Below are 20,995 nucleotides of genomic sequence, written 5' to 3'. Positions count from 1 at the left end.
TCCTCTTTCTGTTCCAAGATTGAATCTAGGGTGCCATGTTGCATTAAGTCGCCATGTCTCCTTAAGTCTCCTCTGCTCTGTGACAGTTTCTCAGTCTGTTTTTGTATTCATGACCCTGACAGGGTCCTAGTCAGATATCATGTAGACTCTTCCTCAGTCTGGGCTTTTTTTCTGATATTTAACTCATGATTTGATTGAGTTGTGAACATTTGGAAAAACATACTGCAGAGGTGGAGTGCCCTTTTTAAGTCATTTTAGTGCGTACATAATAACCATGTGACATCACTGGTGATGTTCACCTTCATTACTTATGTTAATGTTTTCCAGGTTTCTCTACTGTAAAGTTGTTATTGTCCCCTTTCCCTGCTCTCTTCTTTGGAAGCCAGTTACTAAATCTGGCTCACCTTGAAAGTGGGGAGGCACAGATTAAGCTCCACCTCTTAGAGGGGGCAAGTATCTGCATATATTATTTGAAACTCTTCTGTAAAGAAGATTTGTCTCTTTTCCATGATGTATTTATTAAATCATTTATTCAGATCAGTATGGACTCATGCATATTTTTTTATACTTTACCAGTTTTTCTCCCCATTTATATAAAGTAAGTTATTACCCCCACCCATTGATGTTTGCCTTCATGAAAGGCTGAATATTCAGCCTCTAGGTTGCTATTAAAATTTAAGTTAAATCACCATGAAAATAAGATAACGTTAGAAAGAAGACTACATGAAATTACCTATTTGGACTTTAAATGATCAAAATATACATTTTAAAAAAGGAAACTACAGCTTTTTTATTAGGTTGGCATATGCCAGGGCAGATAAGGTATTTGTTGAAGTACTTATATTACCATTTTTCAGTTGTCTATCTCTGGTGATTTTCATGAAATATATAAGCCATACCTGTAGTAAATAAAGATGGCTTGGGCTTCCCTGGTGGCGCAGTGGTTGGGAGTCTGCCTGCCAATTCAGGGGACACGGGTTCGAGCCCTGGTGTGGGAGGATCCCACATGCCACAGAGCAACTGGGCCCGTGAGCCACAACTACTGAGCCTGCGCGTCTGGAGCCTGTGCTCCGCAACAAGAGAGGCCACGATAGTGAGAGGCCCGTGCACCGCGATGAGGAGTGGCCCCCGCTTGCCGCAACTAGAGAAAGCCCTAGTGCAGAAACGAAGACCCAACATTGCAATCAATCAATCAATCAATCATTAATCTTAGAAAAAAAAAAAAAAGACAACCGTATAGTACCTAGGTTTTACACTTCAAAAAAATAAAAAAATAAAAAAAATAAAGATGGCTCATTTATGATTTCAGTGCATTAAATAAACTCTAGTGCAGCCAAGCCTCTTTATATATATTTAAAGATAGAAATATTAAACAATTATAGAGAAATACCAGACTAAAAATAGTTTCTTGCCTTTATATAGGTATCTGATCAATTAGTAGCTAATATCCTTGAGAAAATAAGAACCTGGCAATATTAGTATTTACATTTGGTTTAAGAATAGATTTATGAACCAGTTTTGAGCAACGCTGATCAAAGATTTTTGCTCAGTTTGTTAGTTTTTAGTTTTAGGACAAAAATCTCTGCAAGGCAAATATGCTGGTGTATTTGGAATGATACCTAAATCTGGAATTAAATCCCACCTATAATACTTAATACTGAGCTCTCTCAGATAAGTCATTTAAACCCTTAGAGACTTAATGTTCTCATGTGTAAAATTGGAATAATAATAGAAATACTTCCTTACTCTGTACAGTTGTTATAAGGATTACATCAGAATGGTAAAGTACTATTCAAAGAAATGTGTTAATGATTTTTATTATTAATTAAAGTCTGGGTACCCTGGGATTCAAATTCTATGAAAAATAGTCCAAAACTCAGTAATACTTTTCAGCAGTTAAAAGATAGTTAAGTAAGCTTGCCAATTCACGTGATAGCATATGTTTTTAAATGTTACTAAATTCTAGTGCATCATTTAATTACTAATAATGCATATCAAGGCACGTAAAAACTTTTTTTAGTCATTAGATTCATAACTAATTATTTTAAAATGAAACTTTTTCTCTAGTTAATGAAAGTCGTATTGTGGTACAAGCACTGAGGCTTAATACAATGTCAAAGTTTACATTTGCTGATTGCACTCGGTTTGATGCACTGATTAAAGATGTGTTTCCTGGAATTGACTTTAAAGAAGTAGAATATGATGAACTTAATGCTGCATTAAAGCAAGTCTTTGAGGAGGCCAATTATGAAATCATATCCAATCAGGTAACTGTCAAGAATACTTCATAATATATTGATCCTTTCTCCTAGTTAATTCTTTATGAACTATCTTTATCTTTTATCTTTCAACTTATCTTTCATCTTTCAACTTAAATCTTACTCAGTCATGGAAGCCTTCCCTAATTTTCAAGTCCAAATTAGGTCCCCTTGCTATGTGTTTTCCTTACCTTTGTTATATATATATATATATATATATATATATATATATATATATATATATATATATATATATATATATATTTAATGTCTAATTGCACACTTGATTAATGTTTGATTAATCTTAATATTAATATTTGATTCTCCCCCACCAGATAGTAGTCTCCATGAAAGGTGGGATCCATGTCTGTTTTACCATTTTATTCCTAGTGCCTGTTACGGAGCCTGGCACATAATAGATCCATCATATGTGTCTTTGATAGTTGATTATGTATGATTTAGTTTAACTTTGACAATTTCTTAGGAGAACTTCACTTTAGTAGGTCTTTTTATGTAGCACAAATACATGTTCAAAATCAATACTTTCTCCTCAGGTTTTTTTTTTGGAGAGAGACAGGGTATAAATGAATGAATGAATTAGCAAAGTGAATAAAATATTGAGTATATTTTATTTGAATGAATGAGTGAGTGAAGACAATAGTGAACATATTGTCAACTTGGAAAGCATACTTCTTCTTTTAAAGAAATATGAATTTAAAGATCATGTTGTAAATATATTCAGATTTATTAATTCTTTTATTTAAGGCTGTATCTTCCACTGAAGAAATAAAAGGCTTAATTTATATGTTTGAAATAGAACAACTATTATTGAACGAGAGTAGAACTGTGTATGATTGTACACTATAAATCATATATAAACATGTTTCTTTTCTACTAGATCAAGAAGGCTTTAGAATTGTATGAACAGTTATGCCAGAGGATGGGAGTTGTTATTGTTGGTCCAAGTGGTGCTGGAAAATCAACTCTTTGGAGAATGTTAAGGGCAGCACTTTGTAAAATTGGCAAAGTGGTAAAACAATATACCATGAATCCCAAAGCTATGCCTAGACATCAATTATTAGGCCATATTGACATGGATACAAGGGAATGGTCTGATGGTGTTTTGACAAATAGTGCTCGCCAAGTAGTTCGAGAACCTCAAGGTTGGTCTCTATTGTGTGATTCATTGATTTATTTAATAATTTTTAGAGGATGATAGAGGTTGTCTATAATGCTATCCTTTTCAAGTCTTATACATGACCATAAACTGCCGTATAGTGATCTACTTTGATATTTTACTTTGGAGGGGTGAAGACATGCTATCATTTTTACCTGTTAGTCCATAGCAACTTTTATTATAATAGAAACTCAGAGTAATCTGGGTGAATCGTAGTTTACAGCTAGATTAATTTACTGAATAAACATAATATCTTTGATTGCTGAATTGATGTTATAATACCTCATAAATAAGCAAGATAACAAGCTTTTATTTGGGATTAAAATTGGTATGTGTGTCTGAACTTATCAGTTTGAATACAGTGCTTTCAATAATTTTGAAAATTTGAGTCATAAAATAGTAGACTTTCTGGTCTAAATTTTTTGGCTTGGTGTTTAACAGAATTCTTGGTCAGACTCCCTACTTTTTGTTAGATCATAATTTAATTAATAGTTGTTTTTCTAAGCCAGTGAATGAAAGGTTTAGAATGTCTTAAGACATTGGAAGGGATTTTCAGTGTATAGTGTCTTCATTTTCAATGTAGTTGATATTATCACACTAAATAAAAACCAGATATACCTGTGCTTGTTTCTCACACTTTTATGGGTGATATTTTCTTCTTTGAATTGTTTCAGAGGTCCAAGAACAACTTGAAACCACTTTCGTCTTAGGAAATATATATTAAAAACAGTTTGTTTTGGAAAGACTTGTGTATACAGCTTGTTCACTGCTTCTCCCCTTTGAAGTCACCTTTTTATATATCAAAGAAACTTGACAGTGGTGTATTTTTTATTTCTCATGTAGGACACTAAAGAGTAGGTTTCTCATATTTTCTAAAAGTGCTATTACATAGCAAGCATTCATACATTCTAATGACATGGTAGAAGACAAAAGTCTAAGGAATATCTCACAAGCTTGTGGAAATAGAAATACCTAGGTCTTGCAAACCATGTTTTCTTTTACTGAGATTCCAGTTCTGTATGTTCATAGATAAATAGAGCTTTATTACAGAGTATATAACTGGGTCTCTGACCAGCTGAGCCAGGATTGCCCATGGGTTCTCCACACATTTGTACTGTGGAAATTCACATGAAAAATTTCAACTTGTTCAACTTTTTGTTCTTTATATTCGGCTTCAGCAGTATAAAATAATATGGAAATTACTTCTAAAGAATAAGTGATAATTATTTTATTCTTTATTTTGAATTATTATCATTGCATTTATTTTTATCTCTACTTTTTTTGTTTGAAAATAGATGTCAGCTCATGGATAATCTGTGATGGTGATATTGACCCTGAATGGATAGAATCTCTGAATTCTGTTCTGGATGATAATCGACTACTCACTATGCCCAGTGGAGAAAGGATTCAGTTTGGCCCAAATGTTAACTTTGTATTTGAAACTCATGATTTAAGTTGTGCCTCACCAGCCACAATATCTAGAATGGGAATGATCTTTCTTAGGTGAGAGCATTTGCATACACTGTATTAGAATATTCTTCAATTATTATTTTGGTTTCACAGCTAAGTGAAATAAGTGATGTATGGGTAATGTGTGAATATTTGTTTTCCTCATTCTTATTAACTTTGTTTGTTTGTTAGGTTTTAATTCATTCATAGAGTTCCTGTTTATTGCAGTTGAATTATTTAAGCAGTGTAGTTATATCACAATTACTAAATAATTATTTTTTGTTTACTTAAATGAAACAGCAAGTATTTAATTTGTTTTCTTCTTTTTTCTATAACTTTTATTTAAATATTATGATTGAGTTCAGAGAAGTTTTACAAATTGGAAACCTCTTTACTTAATATTTTCTTTCTTCAGTGTATTTGGAAGAGGTTTGAAGAGCAAAAATGAATAACAAACTGATTTTAGATTTCATATACAGTAGTCACATACTAGAACATGGATATTTGAGCCAATTTCTTCCCAAAATGAGTAATTAGAAAGTTTTCTTTTACCTTTTGAGTTTATGTTTTAGAATTTGATATTTATCGGTCTATATAAAGTTCTCTACTCTTTTAGAATCATTTGAAACCATTTTCAATGTTATATGACACATGATAGGGTTATCAAGTTCATTCAGATTGTTTCCAAAATTATTTAATTGCTTGCTTCTTTGGTAATATTGTAGGAAACATTTATATTAAACTAGCCATGAACTCCCAATTAATATTTTGAGGTATTAATAATTTAAAAAATAATACAGCATTGGGTTTATAGTTTTTGTAGCAGTATCTCACACAATTTATCTTATTTATTCAATGTATTCTTATAATCTTGTGAGAAAAACAGGATGAAAGGGAAGTTTAGGCTTCCCTGGTGGCGCAGTGGTTGAGAATCTGCCTGCCAATGCAGGGGATACGGGTTCGAGCCCTGGTCTGGGAAGATCCCACATGCCGCAGAGCAACTAGGCCCGTGAGCCACAATTACTGAGCCTGCGCGTCTGGAGCCTGTGCTCCGCAAAAAGAGAGGCCGCGATAGTGAGAGGCCCACGCACTGTGATGAAGAGTGGACCCCGCTTGTCGCAACTGGAGAAAGCCCTTGCACAGCAACGAAGACCCAATACAGCCATAAATAAAAATAAATAAATAAATAAAATTAAAAAAAATTAAAAAATAAAAAGATGAGCCTCTTCATTTCGTAAATAAGATGCTGTCATTTTAAAAAGGGAAGTTTATCACTAAATTCTAAAATATTTATTGAATACCCATTAACTATATGATGTTAAGTTAGGCATTTTAGGAGAGACAGCAAGAAAGGAGTAAAGCTAACAGTTATGAAGGGCTTATATTTATGAAGAGCTTGTCTTTATGGAGCATACGTTCACAAAGGAGATAAGATAAATATAACAGCAATTATAATATAAGCTAGAATATAAATGAAATAAGGGGTAAGTAGAATGCCATATTGTAGAGCAATATGCCTGTATAGCCCCATATTGCTGTAGAGGATTTGAACATTGTTGTTGAACCAGATATTGTTTGTGAGAGGCATAATGAATATATATGGTTTCATGTAAAATACAAAAACATATTACTTAGTTTTAGTTGCTTTTTGATTAGGTTGTACCTTAGTTTTAGGTTTTATTCATTTCTTCAGCAGATATTTGCACTTGCTATGCAGTAGGCCAAATGAGGACCTTTTAATAATGAAAGAGAATGCTATTAATTATGCTGGGGTAACTGATGTAAATCAAGATTGTCTTAGACAAACCAAGACATGTAGTTGCTGTGGACACTGAGGAGATACTATGACAACAAAGTCTTTATTCTGAAGGAGTTTAGCATCTTTGCTTTGTCTGTTTTGAGCTTATCAAATGTAATTTAAATATTTACCTTTGATCTTTTCATTTTTTCTTTTGCTTATTAAACTGGATAGAAATGTGGGAGGAGAAATTCAGGGACTCAGTATTTACTCGTGTTGCTATGAAACACTGGTAGAAGATGGGAAAAATGATAAAATTATGAGCCCTTGTAACTTCTAAAATTATTAATCTATGAGTTGTTTTTACTATAATTTTTACAAATATGCAACATATAATTTTGAATAAGATGTCTATATTATGTTTAATTTCAATCATTGGATGTTATATAATTAAATGCTTTGCTAAAAAAAATATATTTTACTTTAGGGTGATCTTCTAGTTTCAGTAGTGGCGTGGGAATTTAGGTATTTGGCTTTTTTGGGGACAGAGAAAAAGAAAAAGTACTTTTAAAGATCTGCATTAAGATGCAGTGCAACTTGAAGTTTAATGTGCATTTGAATCACCCAGGGATATTGTTAAAGTGAAGATTTTGCTTCATTAAGTCTGGGATGGGACTCGGGATTCTGTAGACCACACTTTGGGTAGGAAGGGTTTAGACCACTTTTTGGCTAACTTGTAGATGTGTAATTCTTCTTTAATTTATACTTATAATGATATAGATGAAATTTATTTGCTTTATAGAAAATGACATATATATGTATATATATACCTGTATGTGTGTATATATGTAGAAGTAATATATACACACATACATATACGGAAGTAAATAAAGTGAATTCTTATATACTAGCAGATAGAGTACATGTGTAGAATGTTTACTGGAGCAGAAATTTATTTTGAAAGTAAATTCACCATTTCTTTCTAAATAGTTTCTTACATGTTTGTTAATGTGTTTCAGTGATGAAGAGACGGATCTTAATTCTCTGATAAAATCTTGGTTGAGGAACCAGCCTCCTAAATATAGAAATAATCTTGAAAACTGGATTGGGGATTATTTTGAAAAGGCTTTACAATGGGTTCTAAAGCAGGTAAGATAATTATAATATTTCATAATTATTTAGGCAAGAAGTATAATGATTGAGTGTTGCTTACATTTAACTGCCTTTTAGTATAAGAGCTCTGACAGAATATGAGGGTGAGTGAGGGGTAGATGTCTTCATTGCTGTCCCACTGTATTTCATGGTATAACTTTTTATTGTGTTAGTCTTAAAACACTTTAATTCTTCCATCCACGATACCTTGCACTGCTTACCTAAAAATCTTGAACATTGGAATGCCTTTCTAAGTTTTACTAGCAAACCCATCTTGCTGTCACATTTTACTGTGTCAATAAATATCTGCATATATATCATGCTAAAAATAATGACAAGTTAATACTAAAGTAGAGAAAGAATGGTGAGTTATTTATAACATTATTAAAACATTCGTTTATTCAACAAAAATCTATTGAATATCTAATAGACGCCCTAGACGAGACTTTGTGAGGTGAACATTAACAGGACAATCACTTTCCCTGCGAAGGGTTTGTCTCATGGAGGAAAATGACATGTAAAAAGATAATCACAATATAACAGGATGAAGAGAGTATTGCTGCCTTCTAGGAGAATTTTAAAAAGGTGATCACATTTAATTTTGAATTTGAAGCATGAAGAGAAGTTTAGCATGCAAAGAAGACAATTTTCATGTATCTACGTGATTTTTTCAAATTTTCTTGGTTTTTCTTTTATGTCATTGCTTTTATAAGAAACATGAACATATAAAAATAGAGGAAATAAATAGCAATGAGGTTTTTTTTTTTTAAAGTATCTGATTGTTAATCTGAACTTGATTTATAGGTCAGTACTTGGGGTTGAACAAATCATGTAGAGAAATGGCAATCTCACTTTAGTTTTCTAAACTTTTTTTGTAAGGATGAATGATGGAGGAATAGGGATTTGGGAGGAAATGATGCAAATGAGATAGGTTTCCCTGGAGACTTCAGGGAAGAACCACTCCCACCAGCCCTCAGTATGACTGAGCTGTCCACCTCTTTGTGCTTCTGCAGCAATGTACTGTGTCTTTCAACTATATTATAATTGCTTTCATTCAACTATAAGCACCTTGAGGGCAAGGACACTAAGCCTGTTGTAGTCCTTGTTGTATCCCCAGAACCAAAGTTTGTTAATAACAGAGTAGTGAATCAGCGTATATGAGCTTAATTAAATACCTGATGCCTATGTTTGTAGCACCTTTTCAGTGGGTGTGTTATTATTTCATTAATATAAAACATACAGAGCCTAACAAGGCTCTCCAATGCAAATACCTTGAGGTCATCTACTTGCATGTGGTTAGTGTTAGAATGAGAAATATAATACTAGACAGAATGTATTGAAAAAAAGGGGTTTGTGACTATAAAAATGATAACAGGAAAAGATTATTAAACCATGGAGTGGATACCAAAGATTCGGTTAGAAAATAAACGAATTCTGTTCTGAGGTCAGGTCCCTGTTATTTTTTGAAATTTTTTTTATGTGTTGAGTGTTCCTTCTTTCTTTATTCTGTGCTTTGTTCACCATGTTCGGATTCTGAGAGATATACTATAATGAATGATCTAGTCAAGTGCTGATTTTATTTATAACTAGAGCTTTACTTTCTTGTATTTAACAAATCAGACAATCTAGAAGTAAATATATAGGTTTCCTTTATCTTGCCTTTAAAGCCTAGAACTCTTAGTATGGCCTAAGCCATTGGATTTCTACCCATCTCCTCCCTTTTTCCCATTTTTCCACCTATTTCTCCATTCTTTGAAAAATATTTATTATGCAGGCAGAGTGCTTTTTTAAAAAAATATAAATTGGGTCATTTGATCCTCTTAACGTTTAAAGGCACCGAAAATAAAATTTGCACTCCTTACCATGGCCTATACAATTGCACATTCCCTGGCCCTTGCCTACCTTTCTGACTTGAACTGCTCTCCCTTTGCTTACTCAGGGATAAGCATCTTTTAATTCCTTAAATACGCTGGTGGCTTACCATTGCATATGCTGTGTTCTCTGCATGTCAGATAGATCTCATTCTTTTAATGTTAGCTTAAATGTCACCTTTTTCAAAGAGACCTTGAGCCCTCAATCTGAGTTATCCTTTCTTAGAATACACTCTTCCTGTGCTCTATAGCTTCTGCCACAACGTGTTAACCATCTCCTCTACTAGACTTGACTTCCATTAAGACAAGTGCTCTGTTTAATTCACCTTTTTAAAAAAATACCTAGCACCACATACAGATCCTAATGCATAATTGGTTCTCAGCAAATACTTAGAGAAAGAATGAGAATGCTTTCCCCTTCTAACTCCCTGGCAGTTACACAGGGCCCCAGAGGTCCACAGATCAAAATCATCTACACCACCGGAGTCCAAAAGTTTCATTTTAAAATTCTGTGTAGAGAAAAAGTTCCAAATTGTTTTTAAGCCTGCTTTTACTTTTCTTTCTTGTCCAGAGCCATTAATCTAGCCTTTGCCTCTAGCTTCTTTTCTATTAGCAAGAGGAAATGAGGGACTATTACTTTTAGACGAATGCTCATTGATTTACCTTTTTTAAAAAATATTCTTCAGGTTTAGGAAGTAAACAGACTGTGTATCTATTTGAGGACTCCAGCACTTTCAGCTAGAAATACACAATTGTGTTTTTATGATTACTTTTTATTTTCAAAGTTTATATATATAAATTGAAATCTAAACTTTCTATAACTTGAGTAGGGGGATTAATTTAAAGATGATCCTTGAAAAGATAAGTAAACATCAATCTGTGTATGGTTCTAATTTACTGGTTAATATTTACCTTTTGTCTGTAACATGGATTTTAATCAACAGAATGACTATGTGGTAGAAACAAGTTTGGTTGGGACTGTGATGAATGGTTTATCACATCTACATGGATGCAGAGATCATGATCAATTTATTATTAATCTCATAAGGGGGCTGGGTGGAAATCTGAACATGAAGTCACGTCTGGAATTCACCAAAGAGGTAATACACATTTAAAGCCTATGTTTAGTCAACATTTTTTGTTAATTTTCATTGATCCTTGGTATAGAACTTCAAAATTTTGAAATTATGCATTTAGTACAATAGTAATATATTTATATACAGATCTTCCTCGAATTATGATGGGGTTACATCCAGATAAACCCATCATAAGTTGAAAATATCCTAAGTCGAAAATGCATTTACTACACCTAACCTATCAAATATCATAACTTAGTCTAGCCTGTCTTAAAGTGCTCAGAACATGTACATTAGACTACAGTTGGGCAAAATCATCTAACACAAAGCCTATTTTATAATAAAATGTCAAATAGAATGTAATTTCTTGACTGTTATACAGAAAGTGAAAAACAGTATGGTTGTGAGCATATCAGTTGTTTACCCTGGTGATGTTGTGGCTGACTGCCCGAGCTGCAGTTTGCTGCCACTCACTGCCACTGCCCAGCATCACAAGAAGGTATCTTACCACATTATCGCTAGCCTGGGAAAAGATCAAAATTCAAAGTATGGTTTTTACTGAATGCGTATCACTTTCACCCTATTGTAAACTTGAAAAATCTTTAAGTCGAGCCATTGTTAAGTTGGGGACTGTCTGTATAAGTACATAGGTACATATATACTTATTTTTTCCTTTGAACTAGTTTGTGATATTTTATGATGTTATTAAAATTTTATAAAATAATATTTAATAGGCTAAAGTTTGGACTATACCTTTTTTGTTAGATATTTTTGATACTAGGCTATGTAAATAAATATAATTATTTTATTCATTTTTAATCTTAAAATAACATATTTTTAATCATTTTTTTAACCAGAAGAGTTTTAGCAGTTAGGAATGCTTGGATGGAGTAATCATTATAAATCTTTTCTTTATTAAATGCAAAGGTATATTTTATCCACGTTATTTATAAAACTAAATTCTACATATTAAGGAATTTCTTCCTGTTGGCCTCTGTTGAAATAATTGAACACATATTCCTTTGGATTGGCTCCAACATTATGTTTCTGCATTTTTATCACTTTGTTTCACTGATATCACCATTTATTGCTTTCTCTGTTCTGTTTTTCTTTCCATGGCTGTTCTGTTGCCTCTGTTACCAGATGCTTCTCACTGCTACCACTCAATGTCATATTATATGCTGCTTTTAAGCAGACATTTTATTGCCAAAGTTTAGAATAAAGCTGTTGAAGAGTGGCATTAGGGGCTAACTCTCTGCTGTGTATCTGTGCAGATAACAGTTTTTCGTGTAAGAAAGAAGAACAAGTTGAGAGCAGGGGTGGTGACAGTGGAATGTGCAGTACCAAAATGTACTGGAAATGAAGGGTCTAGGAGTGCTACATTGTACAATTTGTAATTTAGTGTTCATAAGAATTCAATTAAAAGTTGAATATATTTATACAACATGTGTGAACTAGATGACTTTTATTTGCTTAAATGATCATTCAGAGAGTAATATTTCAGATAAAATGTTACTATAATTATTAAGGATATTAGGTAAGTTTAGTGCATGTGACCTTTTTTTTTTTAAAGTAAGATGATTCTCTTTGGAGCATTTACTTTAAAGAATTAAAATTTCACATACTCTGTTTGGAGCACTGTATATGAAAATCTATCACAACTTTTTCCTCTTAAGGTTTTTAATTGGGCACGAGAATCTCCTCCAGACCCTCACAAACCAATGGACACCTACTATGACTCGAGTAGAGGACGATTAGCATCTTATGTGCTGAAGAAGCCAGAAAACTTGACTGCTGATGATTTCAGTAATAGCCAAACTCTTCCAGTCATTCAGACTCCTGACATGCAACGAGGTCTAGATTATTTCAAACCTTGGTTAAGTTCTGACACTAAACAGCCATTTATTCTTGTCGGACCAGAAGGATGTGGCAAAGGGTAAGAGTAGAAAAATGTTAATCGAGGTGCATATTGTGGATTTATGCTTCTCTCCTGTTTTAAAATGATTTAACAGCTTTTGTTACCTTTTTTTTGGTTAAAGTAGCATTTACATTTTCATGAAGGACTCTTTATTGTCACTACTTGTAAAAATAATATGACTATAGAGAAAAATATGTCCTTTTTTCTGCCAACTTGTGTGTTTTCCAATGGAATTGAAGAAGATACTCTTAAAAAGAATCTGTGCGTAAAATCATAAAAAGTGAATACCTGATGTACTCGCAAACTACTGTATGCTGTAGTTATAAAAAATGAATCTTGAAGTTAGCTATTTAAAAATAGCTTTTAATTCAGTGGAATTCAACCTATTTCTAGTGCCTCCTGAGTGTAGTTTTTTGGAAATAAAGGAAATATAGATTATTATTTTCACATTTCTAGTAATAATTAAACAATTCTGTAAAGTCATAGTAATTTTTTTTAACTTTTTTTCCAGTCTAAAAATTAGAAAGCTTACCTTCATAGCTATGGATAGTCATGGAAACCATATCTATTTTTACCACTTTTCCCTTAAACATCATACGTAATTTAGAAACGGAAATATTTAAAAATAGAAATTTTGTATTGAATATAAAAAGTATTTTATTGTCAAAGTCAAATGTTTTATATCTTTCTTAGGATGCTGCTCAGGTATGCCTTTTCCCAACTCCGGTCCACTCAAATTGCTACAGTTCACTGTAGTGCACAAACTACTTCTCGGCATCTCCTGCAGAAACTGAGCCAGACTTGCATGGTAATCAGTACTAATACTGGTCGAGTGTATAGACCAAAAGACTGTGAGAGACTTGTTCTGTACTTAAAAGATATCAACCTACCCAAGCTTGATAAATGGGGGACCAGTACTTTGGTAGCTTTCCTGCAGCAGGTGGGTCTTATCACTTGAAGTGTTTTGATATAATTGGAAACAATTTAATTTCATTAACTTTTCTTATAGATAGAAAATCTGCTTTCCTCTTTAGGGCTAGTTTTATCTAGCATGTGTCATGGAAATTAAACTCTTGAAGCATCCCACACTTGTTCCAGGGCTACTTTCTTTGATCTTCCTCCATCTAAAAATTAGTATTACATCGAGATGATATATGACAGAAAGAGTAAAAACAACCTTTACCCTACACCATTTACCTACCCTTTATTCCTAAAAAAAGGAGGAAAGCAGAAGCTGGGGATGGTGCTGGAGCTGGGGAAGTTTTTGCTTCATTCTTTTAGGTATGCATTCTTCTGAGAGCAGTTGGACTTCCTCAGTCATGCTTCAGTCACTGTGGAAGATTTTTTTTCTTTATGCGATTTACATCAAATTAGAAACTCTGAATTCTAAATTAGAGCTTAATATACTCATATTGGTTCACATTTTGCTTTTCTATATAACTGCAGAATATAATAAAATATTTATAGAAAAAAATATTCTTATATTTTTCCTGATTTCTTTCACTTTTTTTTTGATAATTGCTGGTGGATTTATACTATCACCTGGATTTTAATATTTATTTGAAAAGCATTTTAAAAATGAGGATAATTCAGCTAACATTAACTGAACACAGAGTCTTTTTAAAATTAAAAAAAAAATTTTATTGGAGTATAGTTGATTTACAATGTTGTGTTAGGTTCTGCTGTACAGCAAAGTGACAGTTATACCTATACATATATCCACTCTTTTTTAGATTCTTTTCCGATATAGGTCATTACAGAGTATTGAGTAGAGTTCCCTGTGCTATACAGTAGGTCCTTATTAGTTATCTATTTTATACATAGTAGTGTGTATATGTTGATCCCAATCTCCCAATTTATCCCCCCCATTTCCCAGTAACCATTATCTTCTGATGATGATTGAATTTGGAAACAATTGAATTTTATGCAAAATATATCATGATTAGAAAATCTTAAGCATAAAACACTTAAATATATTTATTGTCAAATAGGTATTGACATATCAAGGATTTTATGATGAAAATTTGGAATGGGTTGGTTTAGAAAATATTCAAATTGTGGCTTCTGTGTCAGCTGGAGGAAGACTGGGAAGACATAAGCTTACTACCAGATTTACTTCTATTGTTCGTCTTTGCGCTGTAGAGTACGTATCATTGTATTAAAAGTTTTTTTGACTTGGGGAGACATACATTGCATTTTATGAAAGGTATATATTAATGATATTACTTCAAAATGTAGAATATAAAAATAGTCAAATTTAAGCTCTGATGTTATTTTTTTCCTATCCTTCCTAAACTGTAGGCAGTAATTTAGGGTGATGAAGTCTTTAATCAATGCTTGTTATATATTAGAAATAAAACATAACTGCTTTGTATTGTCTCTAAATGTCAATCTCAGGAATCTGAATGGTGGGTTTTAGATTTAAATGTTTTATGGGTTATTTAAAACAAAAATACAATCAAATTTTATGAAGATAACTAAAAAGAGAATTTAAATTTTAACAAAGTAAAGTTAGGTCATTTAGTGGCTGATAATATTGATCGTAACATACCCATCCATCTCCATGGTCCATAATTGTTACATGGACTCGAATTTTATGACGCTGCATCCTCTGTTATATTTTGCCTTACAAAATCTTGTTTTTGTGCTTTCACGCTAAACTGCCCCCGTCTATTAACATTCTTCTTTTAGAAATGTTACAGCAACCAGTTAAGCTGTACTGAAATAGATTTTGGTTTGGGAGAAACAGGTTGATTTTATTTGTTGTTTTCTACTTCTGTAGTTCTAAGGTGGATTACTGCTGTTTGTACAGACTATACTTAATTCAAAATGCTTTTTCTTAAGCAGAATTTTCCTTTGGCCCTTTCTAAAGATCAGTGGTCTTTTAAACAATTATGTTTTTAAGTAATTTCATTGGAATCCTCTATTAGAATCCTTAGTATTTGAAAACAGATAATCAGGGATCTGATTTAGTTGAAGTAACAATAGGGACTGTGAGCCTGGCCTTAGCCCTTGAGTAAACCTTGGAGGTATTTAGGCCTTACAATTTGAAAACCACACAGTTTGAAAACCACTGCTATAACTTAACATTAAAATAATAATTTAGGGGACTTCCCTGGTGGTCCAGTGGCTAAGACTTCGCCTTCCAATGCAGGGGGTGCAGGTTCGATCCCTGGTCAGGGAGCTAAGATCCCACATGCCTCGTGGCCAAAAAACCAAAACATAAAACAGAAGCAATATTGTAACAAGTTCAATAAAGACTTCAAAAATGGTCCACATCTAAAAAAATCTTTAAAAAAAAATAGTTTAGAATGTTGATTTATTTCAACTTCTTTCGTATATGCTTTTTTTTAGTTACCCAGAAAGAGAGCAATTACAGACAATTTATGGAGCATATTTGGAACCAGTTCTACATAAAAATCTGAGGAATCATACTATTTGGGGTTCTTCGTCAAAAATTTATCTCTTAGCAGGATCTATGGTACAAGTGTATGAACAGGTATATATTCACTTACACTGTAGTTTTCATGTCTATTGATATTACTCCCAAAGGGCTACCTTTAATCCTGATTTGTGTTGATGCTCAGGCTTTCTTTTCCTGTCGTTTATTATACTTTTCTACTGGAGAGTGACTCTGTGAGGACAGATGCTTGTGTGTGCGTTAGTCATTATTGTATCTTCTGGCATAGTTTTTAATAAACACCCAATAAATATTGAATGAATAAATCAGTGGGTAGATGGTCATTCTGCTTTGGTTTCAAATTTAGCTTATTTACAGTGGGGTTCATCTTCTTTCCAAAACTAGATCTTTCTCCTGACTTCTATCAGTTTCTGTCTTTCAGGCTTCAAAACCGAGAGTAGTTCTTGATGTTTATTTCTTTCCTTTATCTGTGAGGAAATGTCTAAAATACTCTGATAAAGTGGGATGATACTTGAAAATAGGCATTAAGGATGCAGAAGATATTTATTGAGTACCTTCTCTTTCCAGTGCCAATCCTAGGGATACAAAGATGACTGAGTCGCTATTCCCTGGAAATGCACAGTCTAATGAGGGACCTGATCATATAAATAAACTATTAATACAGTGTAATAAGTCTATCAATAACAATATGTACCAGTTACAGAGATAGCATGGAAGAGAGAGTGAATAGCTTTGTTGTGTGTGGTAGATTTTTTTTTTTTAACATCTTTATTGGAGTATAATTGCTTTACAATGGTGTGTTAGTTTCTGCTTTATAACAAAGTGAATCAGCTATACATATACATATATCCCCATATCTCCTCTCTCTTGCGTCTCCCTCCCACCCTCCCTATCCCACCCCTTTAGGTCGTCACAGAGCACCGAGCTGATCTCCCTGTGCTATGTGGCTGCTTCCCACTAGCTATCTATTTTACATTTGGCAGTGTATATATGTCCATGCCACTCTCTCACTTCGTCTCAGCTTACCCTTCCCCCTCCCCATGTCCTCAAGTCCATTCTCTATGTCTGCATCTTTATTCCTGTCCTGCCCCTAAAGTTCTTAAGAACCATTTTTTTTTTTTAGGTTCCATATATATGTGTTAGCATACGGTATTTGTTTTTCTCTTTCTGACTTACTTCACTCTGTATGACAGACTCTAGGTCCATCTACCTCACTACATATAACTCAATTTCGTTTCTTTTTATGTCTGAGTAATATTCCATTGTATATTTGTGCCACATCTTCTTTATCCATTCATCTGTCGATGGACACTTAGGTTGCTTCCATGTCCTGGCTATTGTAAATTTTAAGAGGAGAAGAAATGTGATCTAAGTTTTGAAAAATAAAGAGAAATTCACAAAGTGGCTGGAGGTGAAAGAGGGTCTCCTTGGGTAAAGGGAATAGCATGCGAAAGTTATGGAAGTGTTTGTGGAAGATGCTTTTTGTAGTATTGGAGTAGAAGTGGAGAAAGATAAGGCTATGTTTTTCTAAATTAATTCAAATGTTAGGCAGTCAAGGCCAGAATAAGAGCAGTGGCTCCATCCGTAGAGAGGAAGGGAGAGGCTCTTCTCTCGTTGGTTATATGTTGAGTTGTGGCGCTTTGATTTGTTAAATGTTCAATGATTTCTTGAACATAAGATAGCTCTGTGGGTCCCACCATTATAAAATGGGTCTGTCTTGCACCCATGAGCACCTTGGAATTATAGCTACCATTTTATAAAATTTAGGTTAGCTTTCCTTGAATTCCTTTCTTTAGCAGGGCTTTTTAACCTTTTATTTTTTTCCATGGACAACCTTTGGCAGTTTGTTGAAGTTTATGAGCAACCTCTCTTAGATAATGTTTTTAAATGCATAAAATATAGAATACAAGATAACTGAGGAAATCAGTAATATTGAAATACAGTTCCAGCCACTGGTAGGAATTGACATTCTATGACTTTAAGGTGACTGAAAAATTTATAGCATGATTATATATTTAAGAGAGTAGACAGATCATTTACTATATTTTTTCCAGGTGCGGGCCAAATTTACAGTTGATGATTATAGCCACTATTTCTTTACTCCTTGCATCCTTACCCAGTGGGTTCTTGGCTTATTCAGATATGATTTAGAAGGAGGTAAGTTTTGCTTTTATGATTTCAAATCACTTATCTTTCTTTAGAATGTCATATTGTGTGTGTGTGTGTGTGTGTGTGTGTGTGTGTGTGTTTATGCTGTATGCTATATTTGTAATAGGTAAATGAGTATTGTAATTATAGTATTTTAAAAATTAAAATGTTAATATTAAATTTAAATATTAATATTAAATTTAAACATGATATTAAAATTATGATATTTTATTATGCTTCCTCTCCTAAACTATGATTGTCACTATTAAAACTTGATTTGGGAAAAAAATATAATCGTTATCCTTTGTAGCCAAAGCATGTTTAATATGCTCTTGGGGATTGATATCTTTATTGAACAACTAGAGATAATAGTGTTTAACGTATCCTTTAAAGAATCAAAAAAGTTTACCAACTCATTAACAAAATGAATTCTAACTCTTTTTCCCTTTATTCTATTTATCTGATGCCAAAATTATGGTATGTAGATTCTCATTCTCTATTTCTTTCTAATATTATGTTGAAACAGACCATTTTTAAATCATTTGAATTTTATTATAATTAAAGAAAATTTTGCCTTTTTTAGGATCCTCAAACCATCCTCTAGATTATGTATTAGAAATTGTAGCATATGAAGCACGGCGCTTATTTCGTGACAAAATTGTTGGTGCAAAGGAACTTCATTTATTTGACAGTATTTTAACATCAGTGTTTCAAGGAGACTGGGGCTCAGATGTACTAGACAATATGGCAGGTAATATAGTTACAGAGTTTATGTAAATATATAAAAGTTATGAGAACTTTCAATTTTTTTTTCTTACTGATAGCATGATTTCATATATCTAAACAAATCAAAACTTTGGATAATTTATATATGTATTACTGAATCACTTTGCTGTAGAGTAGAAATTAACACAGCATTATAAATCAACTATACTTCAGTAAAATCAATTAAAACAAAAAAACCCAAAACTTTGGATAATTTTAATGTTTTTACCATAAGAGGATGCTCTGTCTTCTTTGCTAGATTTCAATAATTATGTTCCAAACAAAATATGATGACGATAATTGTTTTCTTGGAAAGGGTTGTTCAGACCGTAGTGTTTAACATTTGCAATTCAAAATTGTATTTCCTGAAGGACTTTTACTAATAAAAATAGCCATGTGTGTGTGATACTTAAAGATCATAGTGAAAATCCATATTTGATTATAATGAACTTTCGCTTGAGAAAGTGACTCATTCCTGTCACTACTCATAACGTCGTTAGCACAGAACTTCTTGTGTACCCTCTTATCAGCTTCACCCATTATTATGATAAACAAACAAAGCATAGCACCAGTCAAAGGAGCTATGTTGCATTTGCAACTATTACTGCTTAATGACCAATTTGCATTATGAAATGCTGTGGGAGTGATGCATATAAAATGAAAATCAACATGTTGAAAAGGCCTTTGACAGAGGATGACTATAATATGGAACTCTTTCCTAATAAAACTGCTTTCAAGCTACAAAATGAATTTCTATTCTATTAGAGTGTAAAGCAAGCCTTCAAAAATATTTCATATAATACATTATGTTGTATCTTTCTAGATTTGGTATTGGTTCCAGGGTCGTAATGACATAAGCCAAGGGGAGTCTTGAAGGTGAAAAGGATGTTAAGATTGATAGAAGGAATTTTCTAGGTGCTGCTTGAGCCTTAGAATCAGGAAATAAGTTCAAAAGAACCTAAGACAGGATGAAATGCTGAGAGAAGCCTGTTAATAGTTCAAAGTCGGCTTGATTTTGAGTGAGGTTTTATGTCATTGTGGCGTGTAGTTTTCATGTCTTAGCATGGAAAGGCTCTTGTTCTCAAATGCTGCCATGTTTCTCAGTCTAAAAATTGAGTTAATAGTGTCTCGTCTTGCAAAGAAAGTGACATATCCTTTGGGCATTAGATAGTATCAGTGTCTTATCTGAATTCTCTAGAATTTGGTATCTTTTAGAGTCTCCTGTGTAGGACTCAATAAATAATATTTTTTTCTCAGTATTTTACTTTTTAATGAAGGGTTGTATTTTTTAAAAAATACAGGCTTGATATATGTTAGATCCAGGCAAATATGATTTTCACATAGTAGAATATCTATTAAGAAAAATTATTAAGAAAAATTTTGGATCCTTAAAAATTTTAAGTATCCAAAATTAATTTTTTAATTTTGGATACTGAAAAATAAACTAGATACATTCTTGTGCTCAAGAAACTTGTTATCTAATGGCAGATACAGATGTGAAAGTCCTTGCTTACAATGATAACTATTGCTAATATGTTCAGGTGCCACAAAGATTTATGCAAATAGATGGTTAAACTGGTAAATACAATAGAGCGTGAAGTGTTTTACAATTAATATAACTTTTCTGAATATATTTGGGATAAATGCTAGATTTTAGGGGTGTAGAAGAGTAGAGACTAATTCCTTTTTGAGGAAGTTACTTTGAAATTTTTTAAAATAAATTTTTTATTTTGAGATAATTGTAGATTCATGTACAGTTGTAAGAACCAACAGAGAGAGCACATGTACTTTTTACTTGTTTTCCTTCAACGGTAACATCTGGCAAAAATAGTATAATATCACAACCAGGATATTGACATTGATACAGTTAAAATAGATCAACTCCTCTTCCATCCCCTGGAAACCACCCATCTTTTCTGTGTTCAATTTTGTCATTTCAACAATCTTATTTTCAATCAGAATAATTCTCTGGAGATATATGTAGGTTCTTGAGTGTTTCAGTAGTTTATTCCTTTTTATTGC

General features: G+C 32.8%; 1 protein-coding gene across 2 annotated transcripts in view; it reads left to right on the top strand.

Annotated features, from left to right (window-relative positions):
• DYNC2H1 (dynein cytoplasmic 2 heavy chain 1) overlaps window positions 1-20,995 on the top strand; it is a 357,806-nt gene that overhangs the window by 72,003 nt on the left and 264,808 nt on the right. For both annotated transcript variants that reach the window (XM_059930504.1, XM_059930505.1), the window contains exons 37-47: window positions 2,068-2,267; window positions 3,157-3,421; window positions 4,731-4,938; window positions 7,642-7,771; window positions 10,590-10,745; window positions 12,398-12,657; window positions 13,333-13,579; window positions 14,631-14,782; window positions 15,994-16,138; window positions 18,115-18,217; window positions 18,792-18,959. In XM_059930504.1, the coding sequence (XP_059786487.1) occupies window positions 2,068-2,267; window positions 3,157-3,421; window positions 4,731-4,938; window positions 7,642-7,771; window positions 10,590-10,745; window positions 12,398-12,657; window positions 13,333-13,579; window positions 14,631-14,782; window positions 15,994-16,138; window positions 18,115-18,217; window positions 18,792-18,959 (2,034 nt within the window). The remainder of the gene's footprint in view (window positions 1-2,067; window positions 2,268-3,156; window positions 3,422-4,730; window positions 4,939-7,641; window positions 7,772-10,589; window positions 10,746-12,397; window positions 12,658-13,332; window positions 13,580-14,630; window positions 14,783-15,993; window positions 16,139-18,114; window positions 18,218-18,791; window positions 18,960-20,995) is intronic.

The sequence above is a fragment of the Balaenoptera ricei genome, chromosome 8 (assembly GCF_028023285.1).
Source record: "Balaenoptera ricei isolate mBalRic1 chromosome 8, mBalRic1.hap2, whole genome shotgun sequence".
NCBI lineage: Eukaryota > Metazoa > Chordata > Mammalia > Artiodactyla > Balaenopteridae > Balaenoptera > Balaenoptera ricei.
This window is presented reverse-complemented; position numbering and strand designations above follow the sequence as displayed.